Source organism: Pyrgilauda ruficollis, unplaced genomic scaffold (genome assembly GCF_017590135.1).
Source record: "Pyrgilauda ruficollis isolate IOZ18807 unplaced genomic scaffold, ASM1759013v1 scaffold56, whole genome shotgun sequence".
Classification (NCBI taxonomy): domain Eukaryota; kingdom Metazoa; phylum Chordata; class Aves; order Passeriformes; family Passeridae; genus Pyrgilauda; species Pyrgilauda ruficollis.
In genome coordinates, this window is record NW_024527266.1 from 4,580,838 (window position 1) to 4,605,234 (window position 24,397).

Consider the following 24,397-nt stretch of genomic DNA (forward strand, 5'->3'; position numbering starts at 1 on the left):
GAATGCAGGGGTAGTACAACCTTAGCAAGTCCACCGAGCTCTGCCTAACAGATCTGGCCCTTTGAGAACATTTATTTTCTCACAACCACTGCAGAATTCAATAACTACTCCATGCAGTTTGATAAGAGGCAGGGAAAAAAATCAGCATTTAAATGGTCAGAGCACCAAGTCACAGCTTTCCAGAGGGAAATCCAGCAAGGTGTGGGCTGGCCAAATCTTGGCTGTCCACGAAGTCACACCAGAAAGACTTGTGATGAAGTTTTTAGTCCAATCATTCTTAATATTTACAGGTTCCTGTGAATATTCCTGTGAATGCCTGCCTAGTTTTTTACCCAGTGAGATGAAGTGCTTAAATTTACCTCATCCTGGGAATGTGGGACAGTAACAAGTTCAATGTTTGCCTCACACTACTTACAGCTGAGTAACAGCCTACTGCTAATAAGTGTTGGCACTGCTTTTCCTATTTAGACTGTGCTAGGAATTCAAAGATGCCTGGAGGGAAACGTGCTCCTCTGCCACTTTCCTGTTTGGACAGGAGCAGGAGACCACCAAGCAGAGATGGGGCGCTGCAGAAACAAGGTTTGTGACTCAAGAGCTTGGCTGGTCACTTCACTGGTGCCTCTCTCCTCACACAAACCAGGCTCCATTCCAGTCCCATTTTGTGTTCCACTGCAAACTCTGCAATCACATAAAGCTGCAAAACAGGCTTCCAAATCCCAGTGTAGGTTTTATAAATGATGTGGAGTTAATTTTTTATTTACATAACATTTCAGGCAATCGACATAAACATTTTTAAGTTGTGTGGAGGAATGTCATGGTGGTTCAAAGGCATGTATGGGCACATGGACAATCCTCCAGACAGATTTAGTGGCATCTGCTGCTACTTGTTCAGTGCAAGAGAAAAGCACCTTCTCTCTACATATTTTTACATGTGCTTGGCTTTCAAACATGTGAACAGTGCACACAGGTCCAGTGTTTTGTCAAAGGGAAGAGAAAAGGACACATTCCACAGGAATTTCATGGATTGTATTAATTTCCAAACCAAGCCTATTTAATTAGGGTGAGAAGGAAAAGGGCAGGAAGAATAAATGACACAGGCAATGGCAAAAAAAATTTACAATAAAATATGTTCACTCCCCTAAGCAATGGCCACCAGGATCAGCCACACTACACAAATATTCCAAGCCACAGCAGAAGGGGAAAAGTACATTAAAATAAAAATCAGCCACACACTGCCTTTGACAACAGACTTGAAAGAAGAACCAAAGGGGATCACACCTCACCCCCCTGGCCCAAGAGAAGGGCAGCAGCAGCAGCACAGCTCCCTCTGGCACAGTGCTAAATGCTATAAGGCAGGAGTCAAAGTCCAATAAAAGTAAATGCCAAACTGGGTTGATCCAGATGAGGACTCTTCTGGGCCCTGTGTTAGTCTTGGCACCCTTGCCAATGCAACCAAAATGGAGAACTCTTCAATTCATGCTGAGCTCACAGCAGTACAGACTTATTTTAGCGTAAGCACCTGCCCTACAGACCAGGGAATCACTTCAAGAGGAATAGGAAGACAGTTCAGCAGGATTTGTTCGAGTTTATGAAAGCAGAAGGAAGGACAGATTTCCTACAGGGGAAAAAAAAGGACAGCATGTCTGTATGGGCTCTGGGATCCTCTCCCAGAATGCAGCTCCGAGTTCTCTGCTGCTGACAGTCCTGTGGGGAAGGAAGGGCTCATCTCTTGTCTCCTACAGCTGGTGGAGGGTCTGTAAGAGCATGTGGCGAGCAAACGAACAGGAGTCAAGGGCACGGTTGGGTCTGTGGAAAGAAGGGAGAGAGAGATTTAAAACACTGAATTTAAGAATGGCTTTGTGTCTGCTTTGACTAAGCAAATAAACACTGTTTCCAATGCATTAGGTGTGTATGCCCTGTTATCTTTTCCAATACCATTCCATCACTGCTGCCCAGGTCACTGCTTCCCATTCAGAGCCTGCTGTAGAAAACTCTCTCTCCTGATAGTCCAAGTCAGGAAGACAGTGGCCAAGAATCAGAACATTTATTTCCCTAACTATAAACAATCTGCTACTGACTTTTATCTCTGCAGCCCAGTGTCTCATTTTGGGTAGCGTGATGGATGTGGAAACACCCTTCCCTCTCTTCTGGCAATGGGTTTTTCCCATAAAGTTTCACTGTTTAGAGCCCCAAAACACAGGAGATGATCCTGTGAGCACTCTAATCTTTTTTCACCAAGTCATCTGCTAGCTATAATCAGATGGTGACTTTGGTCTCAGGATTTTTAAAGTCTTTAAAAGAGGCAGCATAACCTCCTGTTACACTTCCCTGAGGTCAAGTAACACCTGACAGGCTTTGCTGGGCTGATGCTGTTTATGTTTTGCCTTTTTTTTCTATATTTTCTGTATTCTTCACACATGTATTTGCAGCTCTGTGGTCTATTGTATGAACGACCAGTTTTCCCAGTACTTTTGCATGGCCTTTCCTTAAGCAGAAAGACAAAAAAATTCCAGAGCTCCAAGCCTCCATGCTGTCTTGGTTCTTACTGGTTCTTACCAAGGCTGAGAACAACTCTTCAAGATACATTTCATGGAAAAAGCACAACTAGTGCTAAAGGAGGGGGCTCCAGAGAAGGGGCTTGACCTGGTGGGGAATTGCATCACCATTTGTTCTTCTAATTGGTGCTTCTTATCAATTATGCTAATTTCCTAAAACCTATAAAATGTACTCACCCCTGATGGGGGTGGACTTCTGGGGACATCTTTCCATAACTGCTTCTGCAGGTCTTCAAATAAAGATCACCTTTTGTATTACCTCCTTACTAAAATTATCTCGAGTTTCATTTCCAGGTTGGGAAAAAAGCAACAGGGCCACCTTTCAGGGTGCCTTACAAACAGCCCACAGAACATGCAGAACGTCACCTGGAAGGGCCCAAGACAGAGGCTGCAATAGCGAAATCAGATTTACACAGAATAATCTGCTCCCTGAAATTAAACCATGGAAATACACTCACAGCAGGGTTAACACGAGCCTAAATTTCTGTAACATTTCCATTGTGTCCCAGTAATGTATATTTCTGTTTCTGCAGGCTAATTGCTGGCTCAGCATCACTGAAACTTTTACCGGTCTCAATCCATCCATTAGGGAACTTCCTCCAAAGTATTTTAATCCGATGCTTTCCACTGTTCTGAGAATAGTAATCATTAAAATTTTACCTCTCCCCCCGTCACTGCAGCACAATAACCTTTAACAATGAACAGCTGTGAAGCCTACTCAATCTAGGGGAAAAGGTGAGCTGATATAAAGAGTGGAGTATCTAGGGAGGAGCAAGGAGTTCACCTCCAGGTGTAGAGCACACGACCAGTAGCTGCAGAGGTTGTTTGGTGCCTCACTCCATGGCTGCTGCCATTTAACAGAAACACATCCTGGAGAAGACTCAACCATTTCATCCCCCCAAGAGCCATTCAGTGCCCCATATTGAACACAGTGTCACAGAATTACAGCTTGCAGTTGATCTTCACAGTGGCTGGGAGACACATTTCATCTTTGGAAGACCCAGTCCTGTTTGCCATGAGGGAGCTGCTTCCATCCAGGCAGCTGCCCATTTTTGGAAATAGAGAACCTGGACCACTGATGTTGATCACAGATCCCTCAGCCCCCTCTCCTGACACTAAGCCTCCTCTAGCAATAAAATCCCCTTATTTGCTGTGGAGTTACCTGCCTGGCCCTCTCTGCTACAGATTGTTGGAAGAGACCAGTATGTGATGCAATTCAACAGCAAAGAGCAATATAAAAAACAAAACCAAAAAAAACCAAGCAAAGACAAATCCCACCACCTCCAGCAAGTCACAAGTGGGCAGGCAGACATCCACATACTTTCAGTATTTCCACCTAAAAAATGATGGGAAAGCACATGTGGATTCACAGCACCCTCTTGCGTCCAAAAAACCCAAATAAGGCTTGACAGCAAGCAGAGTTAAGATGGATGCTGTTTACAGTCTGTATCCAAAATTCTGTAATTATTAGTGACTAGAGAACACTGCCTACAACAACAAAGTCACAAAAGGAAGGAGGTAAATGCCTGTTCCAGAAGCCTCCTTGCAGTGAAAGACAGCAGAGCTCTGGCCTAGGCAGCTACAAGAATTTTACAGCTCTAAAAGCCCAGAAGAGCTAACTGCAAACCAAAAGGAAAAAAAAACCATAAAAATACCACAAAAATGCATATTAGTTTTCTGCAAATGAAGGAATCAAGGAATCATAGTTTGACAGAATGGGATTAGATTTGTTGCAGAAACAGAGGCCAGATGAAGTTCTGAATATTACTAGGTTAACCAGGTAGAGGTTTAACTTCAGGTTTGCAATTATACTCTGACTTAATTCCAAGAAGAGATAAGGGATAGAGGTTAATTGAGAAGCTGTGTGTTGGTTTTGGCTGGGATAATTTTCTTCACAGGAGGGGCTGTGTTTTGGATTTGTGCTGGAAGCAGTGCTGCTAACACAGGGATGTTTCAGTTACTGCTGAGCAGGGCTCAAGGAGCATCAAGGCACTTTGTTTCTCACCCCACCCCAGCAGCAAGTAGGCCTGGGGAGGGGGGCACAAGAATCCAGAGGGGACACAGCCAGGACAGCTGACCCCAGCTGTCCAAAGGGATAGTCCATAGCACATGGCATCATGCTTATCAGGTAAAGCAGAAGGAAGAAGCTAGCTATGATGGAGCTTTCCTGCAGATGATGGAAGTGATAAATTAATTCTTCATTTTGCTTTACTTGCAGATACAGCTTTTGCTTTACCTATTAACCCAGCTTCATGTCAATCCCCAAGTTTGCTCACTTTCAGTCTTCCCCTGCTCTTCCCCATCCCACTGGGGTGAGAGTAAATGGCTGTGAGGGCTTTGGTGGCAGCTGGGTGAAACCACACTGGGCTGTGGGGTTCTTGAACTGCTTACATTTACCCAGACACAGAGTTAAGAGCTGTTGTCCTTGTTCCCTAAAGGGAAAGCATTGCAAGAAAGGCCTATGTTCACATAAGAGACAGATTGCTTGTCTCTAGTGTGGACTTCATTATGCAGCACAGGACAAAAGCTTCCCTCTAAAAGCACAGCTTGCAACAAGTCTGTAAAGCAGAAAACTTCAGCTCCAAGCATTTCATAGCACCAGGGCCAGTGGAGGCTTGGATTAACACTGGCATACAGTACAGGAAGGCAGGAAGATCCACCTTCCACTAAGAGAGGCTCCCAGCTTCTACAGAGCCTATGAACAGCCTCATACTTCCACCAAGAGACTCTCCCTTCTTGTTCTTGTAGTGAAATGCTGGCTCTGGCTTCAATAGGGTTGTTGATGATGAATTCACAAAGACCAAAATTTTACTCTTTATTTGGTCATATACAGCATCAGCTACAGCTTAAAAGCATTTATTAGGAAAAGCCTACATGCACATGTACAGGAAGAGGGGAGACAAGTGCCTTTTCTGAGCAAAATTTGTTAGGACACTTAGAATTAAGAGGCTACTCTGGGCATTGCCACCTGACATAAACAATTAGGACAGTCAAATGCCCTGAACCAAAGTCTTTCTCCTCTCTTCTCAGCTTCCAGCAATTTAAATTCCATTTTGAGGTCTGGGGCTTGATCAATAAGCAAGAGTAAGGTAGCAGTGCAGGAAACAGCAGAAATTCAGTGATTTTCTTGCTTAAACCTATAATGATTGAGTTGGAGGTATATTTGTTCAGTTGGTAAAGCACACGGTCACTGGCTTGTAAGTGCCTTAACCTGATCAACACAAAGAGAGGAGGCAGCAGGAAAAGTGTTCCACAAGAAGGGCCTCCAGCTAGCATTTGCACATGTGTAAACAAGATGCTTTATTTCCCAAAACTGACATTAGCATGGTTGGTGTTTATGCAGCAGTGGTTTGTGTCCATATCAGTTTTGACAGCTTCAGCCACACCAATGCTTGGAAAAATTCTTTTCCCCCATCAGAACTGGCCAGCATCCAAGCCCAGTAGAACCAAGACAGACAAGCAGTATTTGACTGCATTCCTACTGTCTACATTTCATATTGACCACAATTATCTGATGCCTCCACCTTTCACCAGCAAGGCATCCTAAGCAGCTGCTGCCAATCCATATATCATGAAATTCAGGAAGGCTTAAGCCTCATTCTGGAACCTGCTAAAAAGCTGCTCTCACCCTGCACAGCACATGATCCATGCTGAGGCAGCCACCAAGCTCCAAAGAGATTTCAGGCCTCTGCTGTTTCACCTGGAGTGACAAGTTTGGACTGCTTCCCCTCAGACTGTTGAACTGCAGTATGCAATCCTATTGCAAATCTATTTGGTGGGTGTTTTTCCCCCAAATCTCATCTATGCTAAAGTTGACACTGATTTAATTCAGGAGAGATATGGTTTCCATAGCCATTTAAGGCATTAAAAAGCGAAAGCTGGTGGGGACAGGGGTTGGCTCTATACCTGTTGTGGAAGTCACAGCATTCAGTACAGGCAGTCAGTAAAAGCAGCTTCTTCAGTACTTATGCTCCCCATTCAGTTCTCAGAGAAATCACTAACTTTGTTGCTGTCACAGTAAGAAGTTCCACCATTGAAAACAAATTCAGTCTTTGTGTTTTGCAGTTTTCATCTGCTGGTGTTCAGTGTCACACAGCATGAGAACTCTGGCAGAGCTCTGCTGACCCTCTTAACTCTCAAGGAGGACTTGGAGGGCATAGTTAGATCCAGTGTATCCACAGCTCACTCATGCAGTGGCCAGAAACCCAGCAGGTTTCCTTAAGCTCAAAACAGCTCTTCTGTGAGAGGCATTAGCAGTCTCTCCTTCAGAGCCACTTCCTTGCAGAGCCAACTTCCCACTTTTCACTCTTTAGGATTTTTAACTCTGAACCTCACATACTGCAGTAAATAAGATAAAATAGAGGCCCATTAAGCTATTAATGTTTCAGAACAGACATTTAGGGGCCCTTCACAGCAGCTTACACGTAGCTATTAACCCTCAAACAGTTGCACAAGCTCCCACAGAGAAGACTGCATGGCAAATACAATACTCACTTTGTAACAAAAGCTGAGAGAACTGGGGCCAGGGATTTAGGGAAATAATCCTGCTGGACCATATGGTTCAAGGTCATAAGAATACCATAGAGGCTTGGTACAGTTTTGATCTTCTCTTCACTCTGAGAAATGGACAAGAAATCACACATCAGGCAACTGGGATTTGATTTAACCCACTGTAATTCCCAGACAAAGAATCCTCTGCTGAATGAAGTGCTCCCAACACACTGCAGGACAAAGCTGGTCAGATCAAGTACAAGACAAAGGTAGCCAATTCCATAGCCTCCCAGCACCTGAAATGTATCAAGAACATTCTAGTACTTATCAAGTGACAGTAGTACTAATAGGGAAAGGGAAGTAGTGAATCTGCAAGTGAAACAGCCAAATCTTCCCAGAGGCTGTGTCAGTGTTCTCCTGAGGAATTTTACCAGACCTCAGTCTGCAAAAAATTCAGCTGCCTTAATTTTAATTGTATTATTCTGTAGCTCATTTTTATACTACCTGCAGCTCTTTGACAGGCTCCCTCCAGCACCTGATGCAGGGTTCCCAGACCTGGTCCCACAGCTATGTACAAGATAAGGCAAACAGTCACCCCCTTGCTTACATGATGCATAAGTTATTCTTACTCCTAATGTAATGATACCCCACGTGTTCTTACATTATTTTCATTTATTTCTCTACTGGCATTTCAACAAAACTCTCATTCTGCAGTCAGGACCCAGACCTGTGTTCCTGCTGTATGACCTGGGAGTTCCAAGTATTAAGAATATCTGTTGCTTGGATGCTTCCAGCTACACAGGACTGAAAATGGAGTATGCACCTTCTCCACATGCAGGGGACTGGGGATGAATTAGGCACATCACAGATGTGAATCAGCAAGCTGATCTTCCTGGGCTTTATCACCAGTGCCACTTCCTGGCTTGAAAGAATTCTTCAAAAGCCCAGGTTTGTGCTTTGTGCCTCATGCATTTTGCTGTTTTCCATATGGGCAAGAGGTAGGTGGCAGTCCTCAAAACAGGCATTCTGCAGAACCAAATGTCACCTTGGGCTCCATTGACCTTTCTGGGAAGTGCTCAGTGCTGGTCCAGTATACAAAGAATACAGGGAGAGGCAAAACTGATTTTTAGGAAATTAAGTCATATCCATGCATGTCGACAAGGGTCTGAATGCCAAGTTGAATACTACCAGAAGACTTAAACCTGTTTAATTGCAGGCTGCTATAACAGATTATGGCATTTCTGTAGTTTGGAATTGTCTTAGTCCAAGTTTATATTCTCAGCTTCCAGGTCTTGAGGCAGTGAGAAACTAACCCTTGTAGCACAAGCAGGCAAAGGTGTTAAAGGCTTTGCAGAGAATCATTCCACAGTCACCATCAGTAGCTTTATTTTCAGTCACCTCACTGAAAATAAAGCTACTAATTCTATGAAAATCACCGGCTTCCTACTGACCCTCCATCTTCTCACAGTAAGTCTATTCCTTGCAACTAATCACTTAACACTAGCATTTGGCAAAGAGTCTTCAAAGCATGAAGTGGAATGCCATTGATCTGGCACGAGTAGATGATACATATTTTTGAGACATGCTCTCAAGAAATGCCCTAAAGGACCCCAATAACTAATAACATTGACATGGCTTTTATAGGCACCATAGCCCAGCAGGAGCATTACTGCCCTGGCTGAGCCTCCCTACCTTCAGGGAATGACTGAGAATACAGAGCACATTGAGCAGGAGATGCACAAAAAGGCGACACATCCTTCATCCTAATGCAACCTTGTAACTTGCAGTTTCTGCTGGACCTGCAGACTTCCATTGTCCCTGGGCATCAGGCATGCACAGGCACCCAGCTGCTTCCATGGCAACATAATTACCCAAAATCCTGCCAGTCTGGCCTTCAACAGCCTAAACAGAACATGACTTAACTCTTTCCTGCTTCCTCACCTTAAGTAGTCCCATGTGGACCAAGAGGTTTGAGATGAATGCATCTGAATTAAATGTGGCAGAACTGAAGGCTTTTTTCATCAAGGCATCTAAAAAGAGATAATCACATTAGTGTAATGAACACAGAAAAAGGACATTTATGGATTGAAAGATTAAAATGGATCATACAGAAACTCAGCTGTTAAATGAGTTTTGTGATACAGTATCTGTTAAGATTTCATTTGTCTTTGTAGCTATAAGCTCTGAAATATTAAGACAGGTAAAACCCCTTAAGTATAAAGGAGAAAAAACCAAAATTTAAAACATCCAGCAAAACACACAAAGCCCACGTGAGAATTCCCACACTGCCAAGCTTCAGATGCAATACACCCCAGTCCTATGAACCACCAGCCAGATGCTCTGCTCAGGGCATTTCAGCATGCATGCTATGAGTATACATGCATATAAACATGCATACAAACGAGCAGATGAGCTAGAGCTCATCAAGAGGCAGAGCTTGACTTCTTAAAGGCCAGCAACAATTCACCTTTTAAAAGAAACCACAACGAATGAGAGAACACAATGAGAAAGTTTGTCAGCTGTTTTCTGGGCTCCCTCAGGACCAATACTATGCCACAAACAATGGGCAAACCAATGCTTTAACCTCTCATGTACACAAGGTGGCAAGGCAACACATTTTTGACCTCTGACAATTCTGTTTTCTTAGAACGGGCAGAATTCACTAGAGTGGCTGTAGAACAGTGCCAGACATTAACCAGGGCCCTCACTGTCAGCTGATGGCTGCTTTTATGGAAGGAAAGTAACTGCCAGGTTCTACCTTTCCTGAAGAAGCAGGAATAAAGACAAACATGTTAACAAACACACTCGGGACAACAGTAATATCCTTTGTTCCATTTTTTACTGGAGACAACTCATAACAGGCATGAGCCAAGGTGCACTAGCTCAGTGAGGTGCCAAATGACTTTTTCACTGATTCAACCCATAACCAACTGCAAGAGCTACTGTGTTACAGTTTGTAAAACAACAGTTTCACCACATCTATAAAGTCCAAACTAGGGAAAAGCACAGTACACCACTTTAAGTGGTCTTCAAAATAATTGATCCAATTCTTTTACACAATAATGATGGGTAGCTCATGTGTGGGAGAACTGAACTGCTGGGGGATTCAAAAAATATGAAAGACAGTGGTCAGATGCCCAGGATTGTTTGGAAATACCTATTTCCAAGCAAAACCATGAAGGGATATACTAGTAGTCCACACACTAATCAGAGCTAACTTAAACTACTACTCCAATATAGTGTGAGAAATGGTCCCTTCTTTGAACATTGGTTTCTGTCTTGCCCCATGCTGGAAATCTCTGCTTCCTGAAGAAATTAAAGATAAGAGACATCAACTAGGAGGTCTCTCTTTACAACCTCATAACACTACACTAGGGAGGCTACTTCCTGCAAACCACTTTTTAAATAAACAGCCTTGGAAAGTGGAAAGGTAGCTGGCCTTAGAACACAGAACTACTGGCTATGGACAGCCCAGCATCAAGGAGATGCAGCAGTAAAGGCAGCTTTGGGCCACTACAACAGAGACAGGCTTTGGCCTGGTTCAAAATTAATCTTCCACTCTACACAACAGCAGAGCACAGCTTGGCACTCTTATCTGCCAGGGACAAAAAGGCCCAGTGAACTGGCTCACAGGGGCCTTGTCCCCCTTGCAGTGGTGTCTATGGCACTGAACACAAAGTGAAGAAAGGCCCAATCACCTGTTGTTTCATGCACTGCTGTTTTCACTGGGGCCTCGTCTTTGAAGACTGAGGATATCCTTAGGAGGGTTGCAACTACTTTCTCTACATCAGATGTATCTGTCTGAAAGAGAAAAAAAAAGAGAGATCAGTTAACTGCTAGACAGCTACACCACATGGGTCTCTGCTAGGGCTGTGCAAAGAATTAGTCTTCAGCTGACTGACATCAGCTTTGCCTTGGCCATATCACAAGGCACAAGCAGCACAAACACAGTTATTTTATGTAGAAGCTCTGATGCCAGTTTAAGCATTAGCTGCATCATCTGCTTCCATAAGGTTCTTTGGGATCACTGGAGAAAAGATGCAAATTTAGGACAAGTTATCACCTCTGCCAATTAATTTTGAGAGAAAAATCAAGCCCAGACAAGAACCAGCTCACCTACCTGCTGAGCTATCAGCACAGAGCACTTGGGTCCTAGTCGCAGCAGCTTCTCTGGTGATGGGAAAGCAAGGAATGTGGCAACATCCACAGGAGGAGATGGCACTGGAGTCGAAGCCTGAAACAGGTGGAATCCATCTCAACTTTATTCTTGGAAGTAAGTCAATTGGTTCAGCAAAAGCAGATGGGACAGCTCAGGGCACAGCTATACCAGGCCAGAACCTGTTCTGTCTGAAAACAGCCTGAGGCTGAGCCAAGCCCAGGCTGAAGTGGCCAGGATCAGCCAGCACGAGGGCACGGCACTGCACATACAAGGAACCCACCACTTCTGAACATGGAAGACTTTTGCTACCCATGTGCTGCTACAACCACTACTCAGCCTTTCCCTCCACACACGTGTACAACATGCCCACTTTAACCAAACACATTTTTCAACCAATCCATTTGATCTCCTGAATGGTGGTACAAAAGTGCCAGCCCATGCAGGAATGTGACTGCCTGTCAGCACTTCAAGTTCAGATTCCACAATCTCATTTCCTCCTTTACTCTTCTCTAGCTGATGAAACCAAAATCCATCTGGCAGAAAGCTTACCTGTGAATCAATTATCTTCTTAGGAGTCAGTGATTCCTGTTCTTCCGCTCCTCTCTCCTTCAGCTGTTGCTGTTCCTCCTCCTCTTCCTCCTCCTCATCTTCATCTTCCTCCTCCTCATCGTCATCCTCCTCCCCTTCATCATCACTAAGGTTAGAATGTTACACATTCCATTAATTACACACCTGGAACTCCCGTACATTGGAACTCAATTTTTCAAGAGCAAAAGAGCAGCCTCTCCTCAAAGTCCTACTGCAAGAAGCACATCCCACCTACAACATACTAAGAGGACACTCAGACATCAGTCACCCAGCTGAGAACAGCAAGAAAAGATCAACAAATACAATCAGTTACTTATGCTGAGGTAAGTCCATCAAGGAAAACAAGACAAGTTTAAGTCACATCCTTGGCTGTGCTCCACACTCAGAACAACATCCACCACCAATGAGAGAGTTCTTATTTTAAGATGAGATAGGTCAATGAAAGTGTAGAATAAATTGCCAGAAAACATCTGATTTAAACTCTGGTACCATGCCTACCTCAAAGATCCTAGCACTGATGCCATATTGAAGCCTTCGAGGATCTCATGGAGCTGCTCACACACCTCTTCTCCCAGACAGTTACCTAGGTTGACAGAGGAAACAGAGTGGACTTGACAGATGCACACAAGTTTGTTCTTGAGGACTTAGCTGTACTTTCTTGTCTATCTCTTGTTTCTGAAATCAAACACATGCCATTTTTGCACAACACCTTAGAGGCAGCAACACAAACTGCACTTATCAGACAGAATCAAACAGTTGTTAAATGAATTTCAGCAGCATTACACAATGGTTGGAGATGAAAATCCCCTAATGCTTCAGAGTTTGAGAGACTTGCTCTTACTTCTCGAAATAGCTCTTGTTCTTAGTGATTCTAAAACAAGGACACACAGCACAGCAGCAGTGAAATGCAGTGACCCAAGGTATGAACAGAAAAAGCCAACAAAGTCAAAGTTCTCACACTCTTCTGCAGAGCTACACAAAAAGGTTTTTGTTTATCTGTATGAAATATCTGAGATAGAACTGAATAATTAAGAGTTTTACTGAAAACAGGTATAGGTATCAGCTTAACCTCTGCACCTTATCAGGTGTACCAAAAATGCTTCCCAATTAACTCAGTTCATGGTTCAAGAAAACTTTCAGGATCTAACCATTTCCTGTCCCAAGGTCACGCAAGTTCAGCTACTGAGTACTGTTTTTCATATGCTGACAATTGCAAGAACAGAACATATGGATCTGTCCACATTCTTCCTAGTGTTTCTCATTGGAATCAAACTATACATACTTTGATCTAGCAAACCTACATACCATTGAGATCCAACTTCTCCAACTCTGCCTTATCTTCAATAGCTTCAGCAACAGTCAGAGCAGCATCTCGCTTGATCTCACAGAAAGACAAATTCAGTTCCTAAAAATGCAGAAGAACATTTTGTCTGCAGAATTCCTATTAAGATCTATCATATCCATAAATTTCATGTCCTCACAAGTGTCCTGGAAAGACTTCCATTTGAAGAGGCTCCTAGCAAAAAAAAAGTGTTATTAATTGAAAATAAAGCCTGATATACTTCTACCTCATATACTTGAAAGGGGAATTTTGAAACATACTGGTGGTTAAGGGCAGCACTATTAAAGATGGCAATTTTAAAATACCTACAAATCACTGCTCACCTAAAAGGTAGCAGACATTTCAGTCCTTAGCAGTCAGCTGACTGGAGATCTTCACTTATCAAGGGGCTCAAGAGCACTCCAAAACTCCCACTCTGGTAAGTCTAACAGAAGAAGGGCAGCTACTGTACTAAACAGATTGCACATTTCCTTTGGCACCTCAGTTGCAAGTTAAGGCCTTCAAAAAAAAAGCAGCCATGAGTGGTATTACTTCTGACAGACCCAGCCAGCAGAGAAACCATGTGGACTAGTAAGAGTAAAGTAATTCAACAGCCAGACACCATCCCCCACCATATTCCACACTGTGCTCAATCAAACCCTTCCTGAGAAGGGATTGAATATTAACAGGAGAAGGGAAGCAGTCCTTGAACAGAATGAATCAGCAGCAATTGCTTCATGCTACCTTCCCTTAACCATTTCTGCTCTGGAAAAAAATTACAACTTCTGTCTGTTCATCTCAATATCCCATAGCTTAAGTTTGCTTGGGAGATTCAGACAAGTTCCAGCAGAATCAGCAGAAGCCCAAGCAAGGGATCACACACCACAAAGAACCTACTCCTTTCTATACCAGGTTCATACACACAAATAGGTATTAGGTTAATTTTTGTCTCTGACTGCAAGATTAGGAATCACACATTCAGCATCTGTCTCAGGGTAGTTATGACTCATGGCAGGTGTTTCTAAAGATCCTAGCTTGCTTATGTCATCAATTTGACTTCAGCCTATCCAGAATGTCGTCAGATTCAAGTCCTGTGCAAACACTGATGTAGGAGGCTATGGTATTGCCAAAAAACTAAAAATACTCAGACCCTTGACTGATGTTCTAACAGAGAAAAAGCATTAACTGTATGAGCTATGAAATGCTGAAAAGACAAGCTGCTCATGAAGTCCCCTTCATGTCAGCCCCCACTCTTGAAGCTCTGGAAAGTTCTAACTGCAGGTACTTCCATTATCAGATTTCTTGAGTAGCACTTGCTGAGTTAAGCCAACAGCTGCAAAAACATCAAGCAAAGACTAAACAGGTCACTGGTACACCTCCACAGAGCACAGCCCTCACTGGATGGTGGGATGCCACTGACCTATAGCACAGCTTGTTGGATTCAGTTGTGAGCACAGAGCCTGCATGGGACTGAATTCTATCTTAAAGTAATCAGTAGCAGTAGGAGAACAAACAGGAAAACATGAAATGGAAAACGTGGCATTTTTCCAAAGAGCTGAACAGCAAGCAGACATACCTTTAATTTATGAAGCCCTTCTTTAACAGCATCAGCAATAGCAACAGCACCCTTGGAACGCACCAGGCAGTCCCCAAAATTGATCACTTCAATCTGACGAAGTGCCTTCAGAGTCTGCAGAGCAAGACAGCACAGATTTGAAAGTGATCATGCAAGTAAGTGAGCATCCTATTACTTCTGGAATGTCATCCTTCCTATTGCAACATGACATGGTTCCACCAACCCAAAGGTGCTAATGCCAACTAGACTTGAGAGAAAACCCAAAACAACTGCTTAAAACAACTCACGTCTGCCATGGCCACAGCTCCTTTCTCTGTGAAGGTGTTGTCATTCAAGTTTATAACCTTAAGCAGTGGGTTGATAGCAAAGGCCTGTGCCAGTGCTGTTATGCCAGGATGGTTGATTCCATTCTGTGGCATATGAACCTCTTCTAGAGTCCCAATGATCTGGGAAAGGACGGAGACAAAAAAAAAAAAGCTTTTAGAAAGCATTCAGCTTCAATTGAACTTCAGCTCAAGAATATGCTGCTCCACTCTTAGGATTTACATAAAATTGTTTTGAGTTTCAAAACTCCACTGTTCTTCTACAATGAATTATTGACCAGCAATTCTATAACAAAACTAAGTGCAATCGCAGATGCATGGCAAGTGTCAGATAAATACAAAGCCCTGATTCAGAGACACAAGTATTGTCCTATATGCTTACTCTAAATAACTTAACAGTTCTTTTCCTGTGGTTCAAGAACACTGAAATAGACCACACAACATCACTTTAATTTTCTAATTAAAATCTACATTTTGCCCTGACCTGAGAAGCAAACATGTAAGAAACCTAGTACAAATACTGTTGATGGACTAAACAGCATGTCACAACGCAGTAATTAACTCCCTTTTGGTAGTGCCATCTTGATTCTCCATGAATCACATTGTTATACAACTCAAATATTTAAAAAAAAAAAATCTTTATTTTGTCATGATTACTGATTAATCAAAATCACATCTAGGCAGTTCTTTACGAAAAAAGTCAACCTGTAACCTGCAATATCATTGCCAATATACCTGACAATATGCACTGTAATTCAGAAGTCACTTCTAGCAACAGTTGAGGTCTGAAAAGGGAATTAGGTGGCCCCAATCACAGTGAACTGTCTTCCTCCCACAAAAGTGCAAGTGGGCCAGTGACAGCTAGAGAAAGCCAGGCAACATTTCTAGCTCAGACCAGATGATCCTAGCAAAAACACCAGGCTGCTTTTGCCAGATGACTGAGCAAGCAGCACTCATGAGAACAAGCTGGGATACCCACCCCAGTGCCAGTCAACAACCATTAGCATAGAGAGAGGAAAAGGAACAGGACTATTAAATTACTCAGGAGATGACTATTTCTCCCTCAGGTAACTACTTTACACAGCAACTAGCTATGTGTTTGGAAATTTAGGTCATAAAAACACTCAGTCAGCAACTCTAATTCCTCTTGTTGAAGACTCCAGTTTTAGCAGCAAGAAACATTGTGACTTTAGTGAAGAGACCACCAGCTCCTGCCTTCTAGCTGAGGCAAACTCTCTGTGCACTGAGTCATACCTTACTCCAATTTGCTGTCAAAGCAGCTCTGGTTTGATACTCACCCCAAAGGCTTCAGCCAGGGCAGTGGCACCATCATTCTCCAGACGATTTCTGCCAGCCACAAATATTTTTAAAGCAAGAGGCTTGCCCTGGGCACTTGACTTCCTGTGACACTCTTTCAGAGCAGCTGCCAATATCTAAAGATAAAACAAGCAGTTTATACTCCCCCAGCATATCACTCTACAGGAATCCTACTGTGCTTTGTAGATCCACCTCTTGAGAAATACTTTGGGCATCACTGACACTTACCTGCTTCTACAAGAGGGTATACAATAAAACTCTACCTGCAACACTTGCACACTGGTCTCAGGCAAGAATTGATAATTTTGCAACACCAAAACACACTGAGCCATCAAGTACATTTTGCTTCTAATCAGGCAAGCTTATATGGGCAAGAAGTTGACCATGAGCTACCCATACTCACTTGAAGCAAAGGAATTCTACTGAGCTGCCCTGGGAAAAAGCACTCACAGAAGGTCAGATCGTTCTCTACTTAGCCCTGTGAAATTCATCCTGTGAAAAGCACAGTATCCAGGCTCCTACATGGATTTACTGGGGCAAGTCCAGCAAAGTGTACCGAGGACAACTGAAGAACTGGAGAATTTTACTCACTAGGATAATACTGACCCCTGAGATTATTAAGGCTGGAGAAGAAAAGCCTCTGGGGGACATATTATCCATGTGTAAAAATAGCCAGAAAAACAAGATAAGGAGAGAAGGTGGTATAAAGAAGACAGAGTCAGACACAACTGCACCCAAAGTGCAGAGAAAACACCATTTTTATACAAACTCCCTTTTTTTTTTTACTGTGAGAGATAGGCTATTCATAGAGCTTGTGAAGTGTCCATACTCAAAACCTGACAAGACCAAGCTTGAAGAACCCGGCATACTTGTAGTTGCCTTAAGCAGGGGAGCTGGCAATCAAAGTTTGCTTCCAACTTCATTCCCAAAGAGGAGATAACGCTTACCTTGCCACCACCAATGCCCATGCCACAGTTATTGAGCTTGAGTTCCTGCAGAGTGTAGCATGCAGGGCTCTTCAGCAGAGCCTCAAAGCCACGAACACCGTCTGGCCCAAAGGCATTGTCACTCAGGTCCAACTCCACCAGCTGGGCTCCAGCAGCAATCAGTGCATCCCCCAAAGAGATCTGTAAGGAAACAGATGGCAGTGGGAGGGAGGGAATGGATTAACTTTCAGTGACAGCATCACTGCAGTGGCTAGGTATGACAGTGATGCTGCAAAAAAAAAATTCCACTTTGAAGACATTCTGCAAAGCTGCATGAGGAAATAAAACTTCACCGCTAAATCCAGAGAGGAAGTTGCACAAATTAAGCTAAAGATAACCACAAAGCAGTTACCAAGACATTATCCCATCCCTTTAGGTTAAATACTTTTCAAAGTGAATTTCCTGCTCTACACTGCTGAAGGAAATACTGTTTCCATCAATGCTGAGCTTGTGTTCTGGCTTCACAGGACTCGAGGAGATGAGGAGCTCTGTAATGCCTTAGAAGACACAGCCATACAATTTCTTTAGAAAGCTTAGCTCTCACTTTATCTGCTGGGTCATGAAGATGGTTTTTCCCAGTGAAGAGCACCTTCACCAGCATGGACTCACACTTAACCTTTAATCAACTCCTCTCCATCTCATACAAGAAGAGCAAAAGAGAACCACTCACCTATTCTGAGACATTTAGTGCTAACAGCACAGAGAAGGATCAGCTCTGAACAAAACACAGACTTCCCACAAAAAGCATGACAGGTGAGAAAAGAGGTTATATTAGTCAGAAGTCTCAGATCTAGTTTTTACTTACCAAAGCAGGAGGGATCTCAGACCTTAGCCTTCCTGTGAACATGTCACTCCAATGACACCTCTAAAATAAGAAGCATACAAATAAAACCCACTAAAATATTTAGGTCAACTCAGCTGTAACAAACATTTACACATACAAGATGCTTTATATCACTGGAGGCAGCTTAATGCTGTCTCCCTTCCCTTGGGTTGTCATTTGATTGTACTAAAGAGCTGCAAGAACCAGTGTTACAATCACTTCACTTGAATGGACAAAGTAACTGAAATTCACACTATAAACATTATACAAGAATTCTTGTTTGTGTTCAAGCTGGAATTACTTTTTGCTGAGAAAATTGCTATTAAAAAAAAAAAACAACAGGAAAAGAAGAATACATTAGCAATGCAGATTTTACTAAGGTATGAAGCACAACAATCTGAACTTACTGGAAAAGCCACACTTGGGTGATTAATGTATATCAATGTCTCATACCACTCTCCTTCAAGGGACAGTGTAGTGCCTCCAGTAGCACAGCATCCCTTTAACATTAGGCTAGAGCAATAGTAGGAAAACATAGCTTGAGCAAAGATGAATCTCCTGTTGCATTTCCTCCATTATTTCCTCCCTACTCAGACATTCTCTGAAGATGCACTCTCCAGAAGATTTGACTCAGTTTTTCAGAGAAGTTCATTTGAACTTAGTATTTTGTTGCCATGGCTTTGTTTACAGATGCTGCCTTCAACAGAGGCTCTTCCTCTCACAGCTTCCCAGCTTTAAGATTGGAAGCCTTCTACACAGGAAGTTAGGGATGCCAAAGGTATTCCCATTATCCCAAAGTCTCCGAGTTATGCTGCATTTTCATAAGATTGCTCCTCCCTCCTGGAAGAGCCACCAACCAAGCTTCAGGGGTAACTCAAGGCAGGTTTCTGCAGGAAGAGCCTAGACAGGCCTTCAGTACTTCCACATTATTTCTTCACCTTGACTACCCCCCACTTAAGAATCTCACCTTGAGCTCACTTTTCTTCTCCAAGGCTTTGGCAATAACCTTTGCTGCCTCCACTCCCACTGTGTTGCCTTCCAGGCGCAAGGCTTCCAGGCCATCAAATTCCTCAATTTGTTTGATCACTTCTTCAGCTGCAAGAAGCAGATAATCTAGTTGGTCTTTTAACCATTGTCTTGGTTAACACAGTAACCCCCTGAGATCCAGTAAAACTTGTTCAACCTCTAGCAAAAACAGTTAGAACAACACCTGAAACAGCAATGGGAACAGAGCTGAAGTGTCAGGTCACCAGAAAGAGCACTCTCCATTCCCTACCTTGCCTTCTCAGTTTTTTTTTCTTGTTCTATTCTGATAGTCATCCTCCTATTTGCAAAAGTAAGTTTCTTTACTTCCCAAATAAAATTCTTCTGCCATTCAGCACATGCTTTAAAAGCTACAGTATATGTCCCTGGAGAGGTGAAAGATGAAGTTAAAAGTTGATGGGCATTAATGTCACATCAACAGGAAAAAGCTCCCACTGACTGGCAGAAGTAATGTTGGTTCAGCAAACACATCAGGGTGGAACAATTTAGCTCTACAGTAATCCTATGCAAGGCAAAGGGGAAAGCTGCAGTCTCTCCTGCCAATGGGCACTTGATATTGTTCCCATGCTCCAAGGCCCTTCCCATAGTTCAGTGCCTTTGAACGACTAAATCCATCTGTAAAAAAGCTCCACCTTCAGCATCAGCAAAAAGAACAAGCTATATAGTATACATATAGTATATATGCTATATTTATTATTTGCTATATACTATAGCAAATAGCCTCTCTGAAAGTCATGCTGTTTTCCTTGCAGAAATGTTGATCTAATACATACATTTTCTCCAGGTATTTACATGAGCAGCCACTGTAAGACTTATTGTGAAACACACATACAGCAACAAGACAGAAAGAAAGTGAACTATTGCAGCAGGCTAACATATCACCCACTGCTCTGTGCAGGTCTTGTTCCAAGAGCTGTGATACCGCTGTTTTTAAAAGGAGCACTGACTTCTAATGCCCAGTAACTGTCAAAAGCACTTAGAGAGAACACCAAGAATACAACCACTGCAAACCAGGCACCCAAACCCCAGTTAGAGCAGCTGCAGCACTGCCAGGGCACCAGGTCAAAGCAGGGTACCAGAAGGGCAGGAAACATCCCTGCCAGAAGCAGCCGTAGCTGACAGACCCCTGCCATCACAGGTATGTTATGACAATTTGGCACATCGTTCTGCAGGATTAGCAGAAAGTTTACCACAAGATCTGACAACTTCAGGGAGATGCTTTCAAAGCACAAGGGTATTTTCTCTTACCATCTTCAGCTGTGTTGAGTTTAAGGCTCTGGCCTTTGAAGCTCAACTGTCCACCACCCACTTTGGTTTTGGCAAGTGACTCTGCAAGCTTCGTGATGTCTTCTGATGCCATTTTCCCGTTTTTTTCCAAAAGTTAAGAACTGTCAATTAAAAGAAACAGTCATCATAAAAACTCTCTAGCTACAATACATAATCTATACAAATAACCATACTTATTTGAACACTAATGTGGTTTTTGTTACTCAGATACCTAATTGAGTTTTCAATGTCATTACTACTTTTCCCCAGAGCTCAATTAAGACAGCTAAACTAGATTAATATTCCAAAGCCAGCCAGTCAGTCAGATGGTGCTGATTCTTCCAACACTGACAATATACTTCATAAATAAACAGTAGGTAAAACTATGGATTAAGGCCACATTAAGACATTACTCTTTGTGCAGGATTAACAATTACAACGCAATATTCCTCTCATTTCAACATCCATCCTTTAATTAAATGTGCTGCACGCTTCCCCTGCTCGCCAAAGCAAGCTAGAATGAACACAGTTGCTTTTCCTTTTCGGTTATATTCCCAGAAGTGCCCTTGTCAGCACAGTTCCAGAAGCACTGAGTTGCTGAAAACATTGTGTGTGCTGCATACAAAACTCTCCCAGCTTCCTGGGTGCTCGCTCCTTTCAGATGCTCCACACAAATAAACAGGATGATCTTACACCTACAATAAATTACTGAATCTACCCTTGAGGCCTAAGTTTGAAGCTAACCATGCCTGGTAGCATCTGCATAGCATTATTCAATGAATATTAATCACTGTCTGAAGGAACTGGCCTCCATCCACTGAGCAGGATAAACAGAGTACATTTCTTATCCCACTGCCTCTGCTGGGATAAAAGGCTACACACAACCAATGCTTAGAAACCACACACTTAGACTTCAGATGTCAGAAGGAATGAAGTTCCATTCCTACAACAGAAAACTGGTTCCCTTCCACTCCTGTCTGATTAGAAGTGAGCCCACACTCTTGTAGCTGCTTGACGTCAACAGTGCTGGTTTTAAAATACTCCCTATACAAAAGCTCCATATTTTCCTCCTGATACCCATCTGTAAAGCCTCCAGCTTCCTCAGAGTATGACTTCTCTACAGAGGTCTTTAATTTTAATATTTCTTTTGGAAACAAGGGGTGACGATCTCCAAGGCTGAAGAACGTAACTTTTCTAGGATAACTATCCTCTCAAGTAGGTGCTGTCAGTAGAAAGAAACCTGATGCCTACTGAGGCTACCTGGAGCAGAGGCTAGACAGAGTTCAAGGAATAAAGTAGGTATTTATTAAAAGGCCTTCAAAGGATACTCCTTGGGCAGTACAAGAGCCCGGCCGTGGCTCCACCCAAGATGGACACCCTGTCACAAGTTTTCACACTTTTATAAGTTTTGGTCCATTTATATATTGGGGTTAATTTTCCAATTACAGCTTCAGGTTATGAAGTCCCATCCTCCCAGATTGCTCTCCTCAGTTTGCTGTTTACACTTTTTGGGCCTGAAGCTGCAACAGTGTCCTTGGTTCCCAGGCTGGAAAAGGATTGCTTTGTCTAACTGCCCTGGGAAGAGAACTTGCTAACACTTTATACGAAGTTCAGAGTTACACACTAAGGCAGCAGTACAGAACTTGAAAAATATGAAAGCTAAAACTTAAGGCATCAAACCCATATAACTTACTCCATTCCTACCAGACCACCCAGATACCAAACTCATGGATATTTCCAGCCTCTGCCAATCCAGCACTGAGAAGGAAGAAAAAGAGGACATCCTCCAAACCATGAAGGCTTTACCAGACAGGAACAGAAGTTAAAATCTGCAGAAGTTAGTCTGTCCACCTAGTTCAATTAACAACTTTACTCTTAAAAATCAGTTCCATTTTACTATGATCATCTTCCTTACAGATGTTCACATCCTCCTGGCTTCTCTTTCCCTTGAATCACCTTTGTCATTCTTCACTTTACACACAGACTACCTCCTAACCTCAACATACAAATCCAGCATCACATCCTGAAGCACATTTTGTAGCACATGTCAGCCACACCCAAATGTCAACCTACCAGGGGTCTCCTCACTGCCAATCCTTCCGCAGAGAAAGCTTTGGAGGGGGGGAAAAAAAAAAAAGGAAGAGTCAGTCTGTTTGGCAAACACAACAAAGCTCTGAAAATGCCTAACGACAAGTTTCCTTTTCACTTAAGGGCTGTATGAAACTTGACGCTCCCTGAGGATCACAGAAGTTAGTTCAGACGAATACTTTAATTACCACACTGCGCCGACCCCAACAGCCAACACACCGGCTACCTGCTGCTCGCCCAGCAACGGGGCGCCTGCCGGAGCGGGGCGCCAGCCCGAGGCCCCCGCCCCGCCGGCCCCCGCCAGCCTCCGAGCGCCGCTGGCTCCAGGGGTGACCCAGGGCTCCTCTCTTCCCCCGCCCCACGCAACGGGGCCGAAGCCGCGGACAGGGACCCGCGGCGGGACACGCGTGACGCGGCCCGAGCGGGGACCCCGCCGCGCCTGGGAGCGCCCCCCGCAGGCGGGGCCGAGGAGCGCGTCAGCCCGCGGGATCGCCGCCGCTCACGCACGGCCCCGCCGCCGGCCGCTAACGGCAGCGGCTGCCGCCTCCCCCCTCACCTGCTCGGGGATGCCGCCGCCGGGGAAGGCGCGGGAGCCTCACGCCGCCGCGCCGGGGCCGCTGGGTGAGGGGCGGGCGGGGGAGGCGGAGGATTTGAACGCCGGCAGTTCTGCTCCCCGCTCCGGGATTGGCTGCTGCGTCGTGACGTCAAGGGACGCGCTCCATCGCCGCGCCGCAGCCGGTGTTGCCACGCCGGGCGTGGGCGGGGCTGCGGGGGCTTGCGCGGCGGCGGCCGCGGGGCACGCCGGGAGCTGTAGTCCTGTTCCTGCCCTGGGCTCCGGGTGCTCCGGCGGCCTGAGCGGGGCCGTGCTCACATCCCCCGTCCGTGAAGTGTCGCTGGGGAAGCTGCCGCAGGCCCGCAGGTGGGACACGAGCACCTTCTGATGTGAAGCCTCGCCTAGATAATGTCCATGGAGTCTCCAGTTTGTACTCGCAGACCGTTCTGCTAAGGAGGGCATTTCACAGAATCACAAAATCAGTTAGCTTGGAAAAGATCTCTGGGATAATCGAATCCAACCTATGAACGAACAATACCTTATCAACGAGAACATGGCACTAAGTGCCACATCCAGTCTCAAACACCTCCAGGGACGGTGACAACACCACCTCCCTGGGCAGCCCGTCCCAATACCCCATCACCCTTTCTGTGACTCAGTTCTTCCTAATGGCCACCCTAAACCTCCTCTGGCACAGCATACGACTGTCATCTGTCGCTTTCACCCTGGAGCGCAAAGTCATTCCTGCTCCAGGATGGAAAAAAGCCTTGGTTTGTGTGCACATTTGCGTGACGTTTTCTTCCTGAGTATGGAAACAAAAGTACATGGGATGAGTCTGGGCACAGAGCTGCCTGCTGCTGCATGGGTTTGCACAGCGCCTCTGTCCCTTCTCTGCACCCTACAGGCACCAATGTAGGTTCCATTTCAGGTGGCATACCTGGAGGGATCGCTGCTGAGGAGGGCCATAGGTAGGATTTGTTCTGCTGTTTAGTCCCGGAACATTGTAAGAGGCATTTTCCAGTCTCTCACAAATTTCCCACCTGTGGTTTTAATAAGCAGCAGCAAATGCTTACATGGAGCCAAGAAAAGAATGTCAGTAGTTGATGGTGCTGGGTGACCAGCCTCATAAATAGTAAGACAAGTTTCTTTTGCAACTGAAGAAAATTAAGAACCTCTTAAACGCTAGACTGGCTGTATGTGAGAAGCATAAAGCTGCCAGAATACATAGAGCTGATGAGGAACTAGATTAGTGTGATCTCAAGAAGGAGCTTGAACCTGGAAAATATAAGCAAGAAATTTGGCATGGG

At 44.2% G+C, this 24,397-nt stretch overlaps 1 protein-coding gene across 4 annotated transcripts; it reads right to left on the reverse strand.

Moving 5' to 3' along the window:
* Window positions 1-722: 722 nt before the first annotated feature.
* RANGAP1 (Ran GTPase activating protein 1) lies at window positions 723-23,247 on the reverse strand. Of its 4 annotated transcripts, none has more exons than XM_041481560.1 (17): window positions 23,094-23,246; window positions 22,523-22,560; window positions 20,432-20,571; window positions 19,107-19,234; window positions 18,122-18,181; window positions 17,278-17,457; window positions 16,312-16,446; window positions 14,978-15,136; window positions 14,691-14,804; window positions 13,099-13,198; window positions 12,292-12,376; window positions 11,755-11,899; window positions 11,167-11,280; window positions 10,745-10,847; window positions 8,988-9,076; window positions 7,050-7,171; window positions 723-1,806 (listed from the first exon to the last, which is right to left on the reverse strand). In XM_041481560.1, the coding sequence occupies exons 3-17, from the start codon at window positions 20,541-20,543 to the stop codon at window positions 1,737-1,739; spliced, it is 1,716 nt and encodes a 571-aa protein (XP_041337494.1). In that variant the 5' UTR covers window positions 20,544-20,571; window positions 22,523-22,560; window positions 23,094-23,246; the 3' UTR covers window positions 723-1,736. The 4 variants fall into 4 exon arrangements, with proteins under 4 accessions (XP_041337494.1, XP_041337495.1, XP_041337498.1 ...); XM_041481561.1 differs by lacking the exon at window positions 23,094-23,246 and adding an exon at window positions 22,764-22,890; XM_041481564.1 differs by lacking the exon at window positions 7,050-7,171 and having other exon boundaries at window positions 23,094-23,247.
* Between the last annotated feature and the right edge of the window lie 1,150 nt (window positions 23,248-24,397).

Excerpts from the sequence above, each read along its gene's own strand:
- RANGAP1 (XM_041481560.1), bottom strand. The coding sequence starts at position 20,543 with ATGGCATCAGAAGACATCACGAAGCTTGCAGAGTCACTTGCCAAAACC. Across the intron at positions 13,199-14,690 it reads AAGGGCTTCATAAATTAAAG|GAACTGAATTTGTCTTTCTG; the intron begins GTATGTCTGCTT and ends CTGCATTTTTAG. Across the intron at positions 7,172-8,987 it reads TCCACATGGGACTACTTAAG|AGTGAAGAGAAGATCAAAAC; the intron begins GTGAGGAAGCAG and ends TCCATTTCTCAG.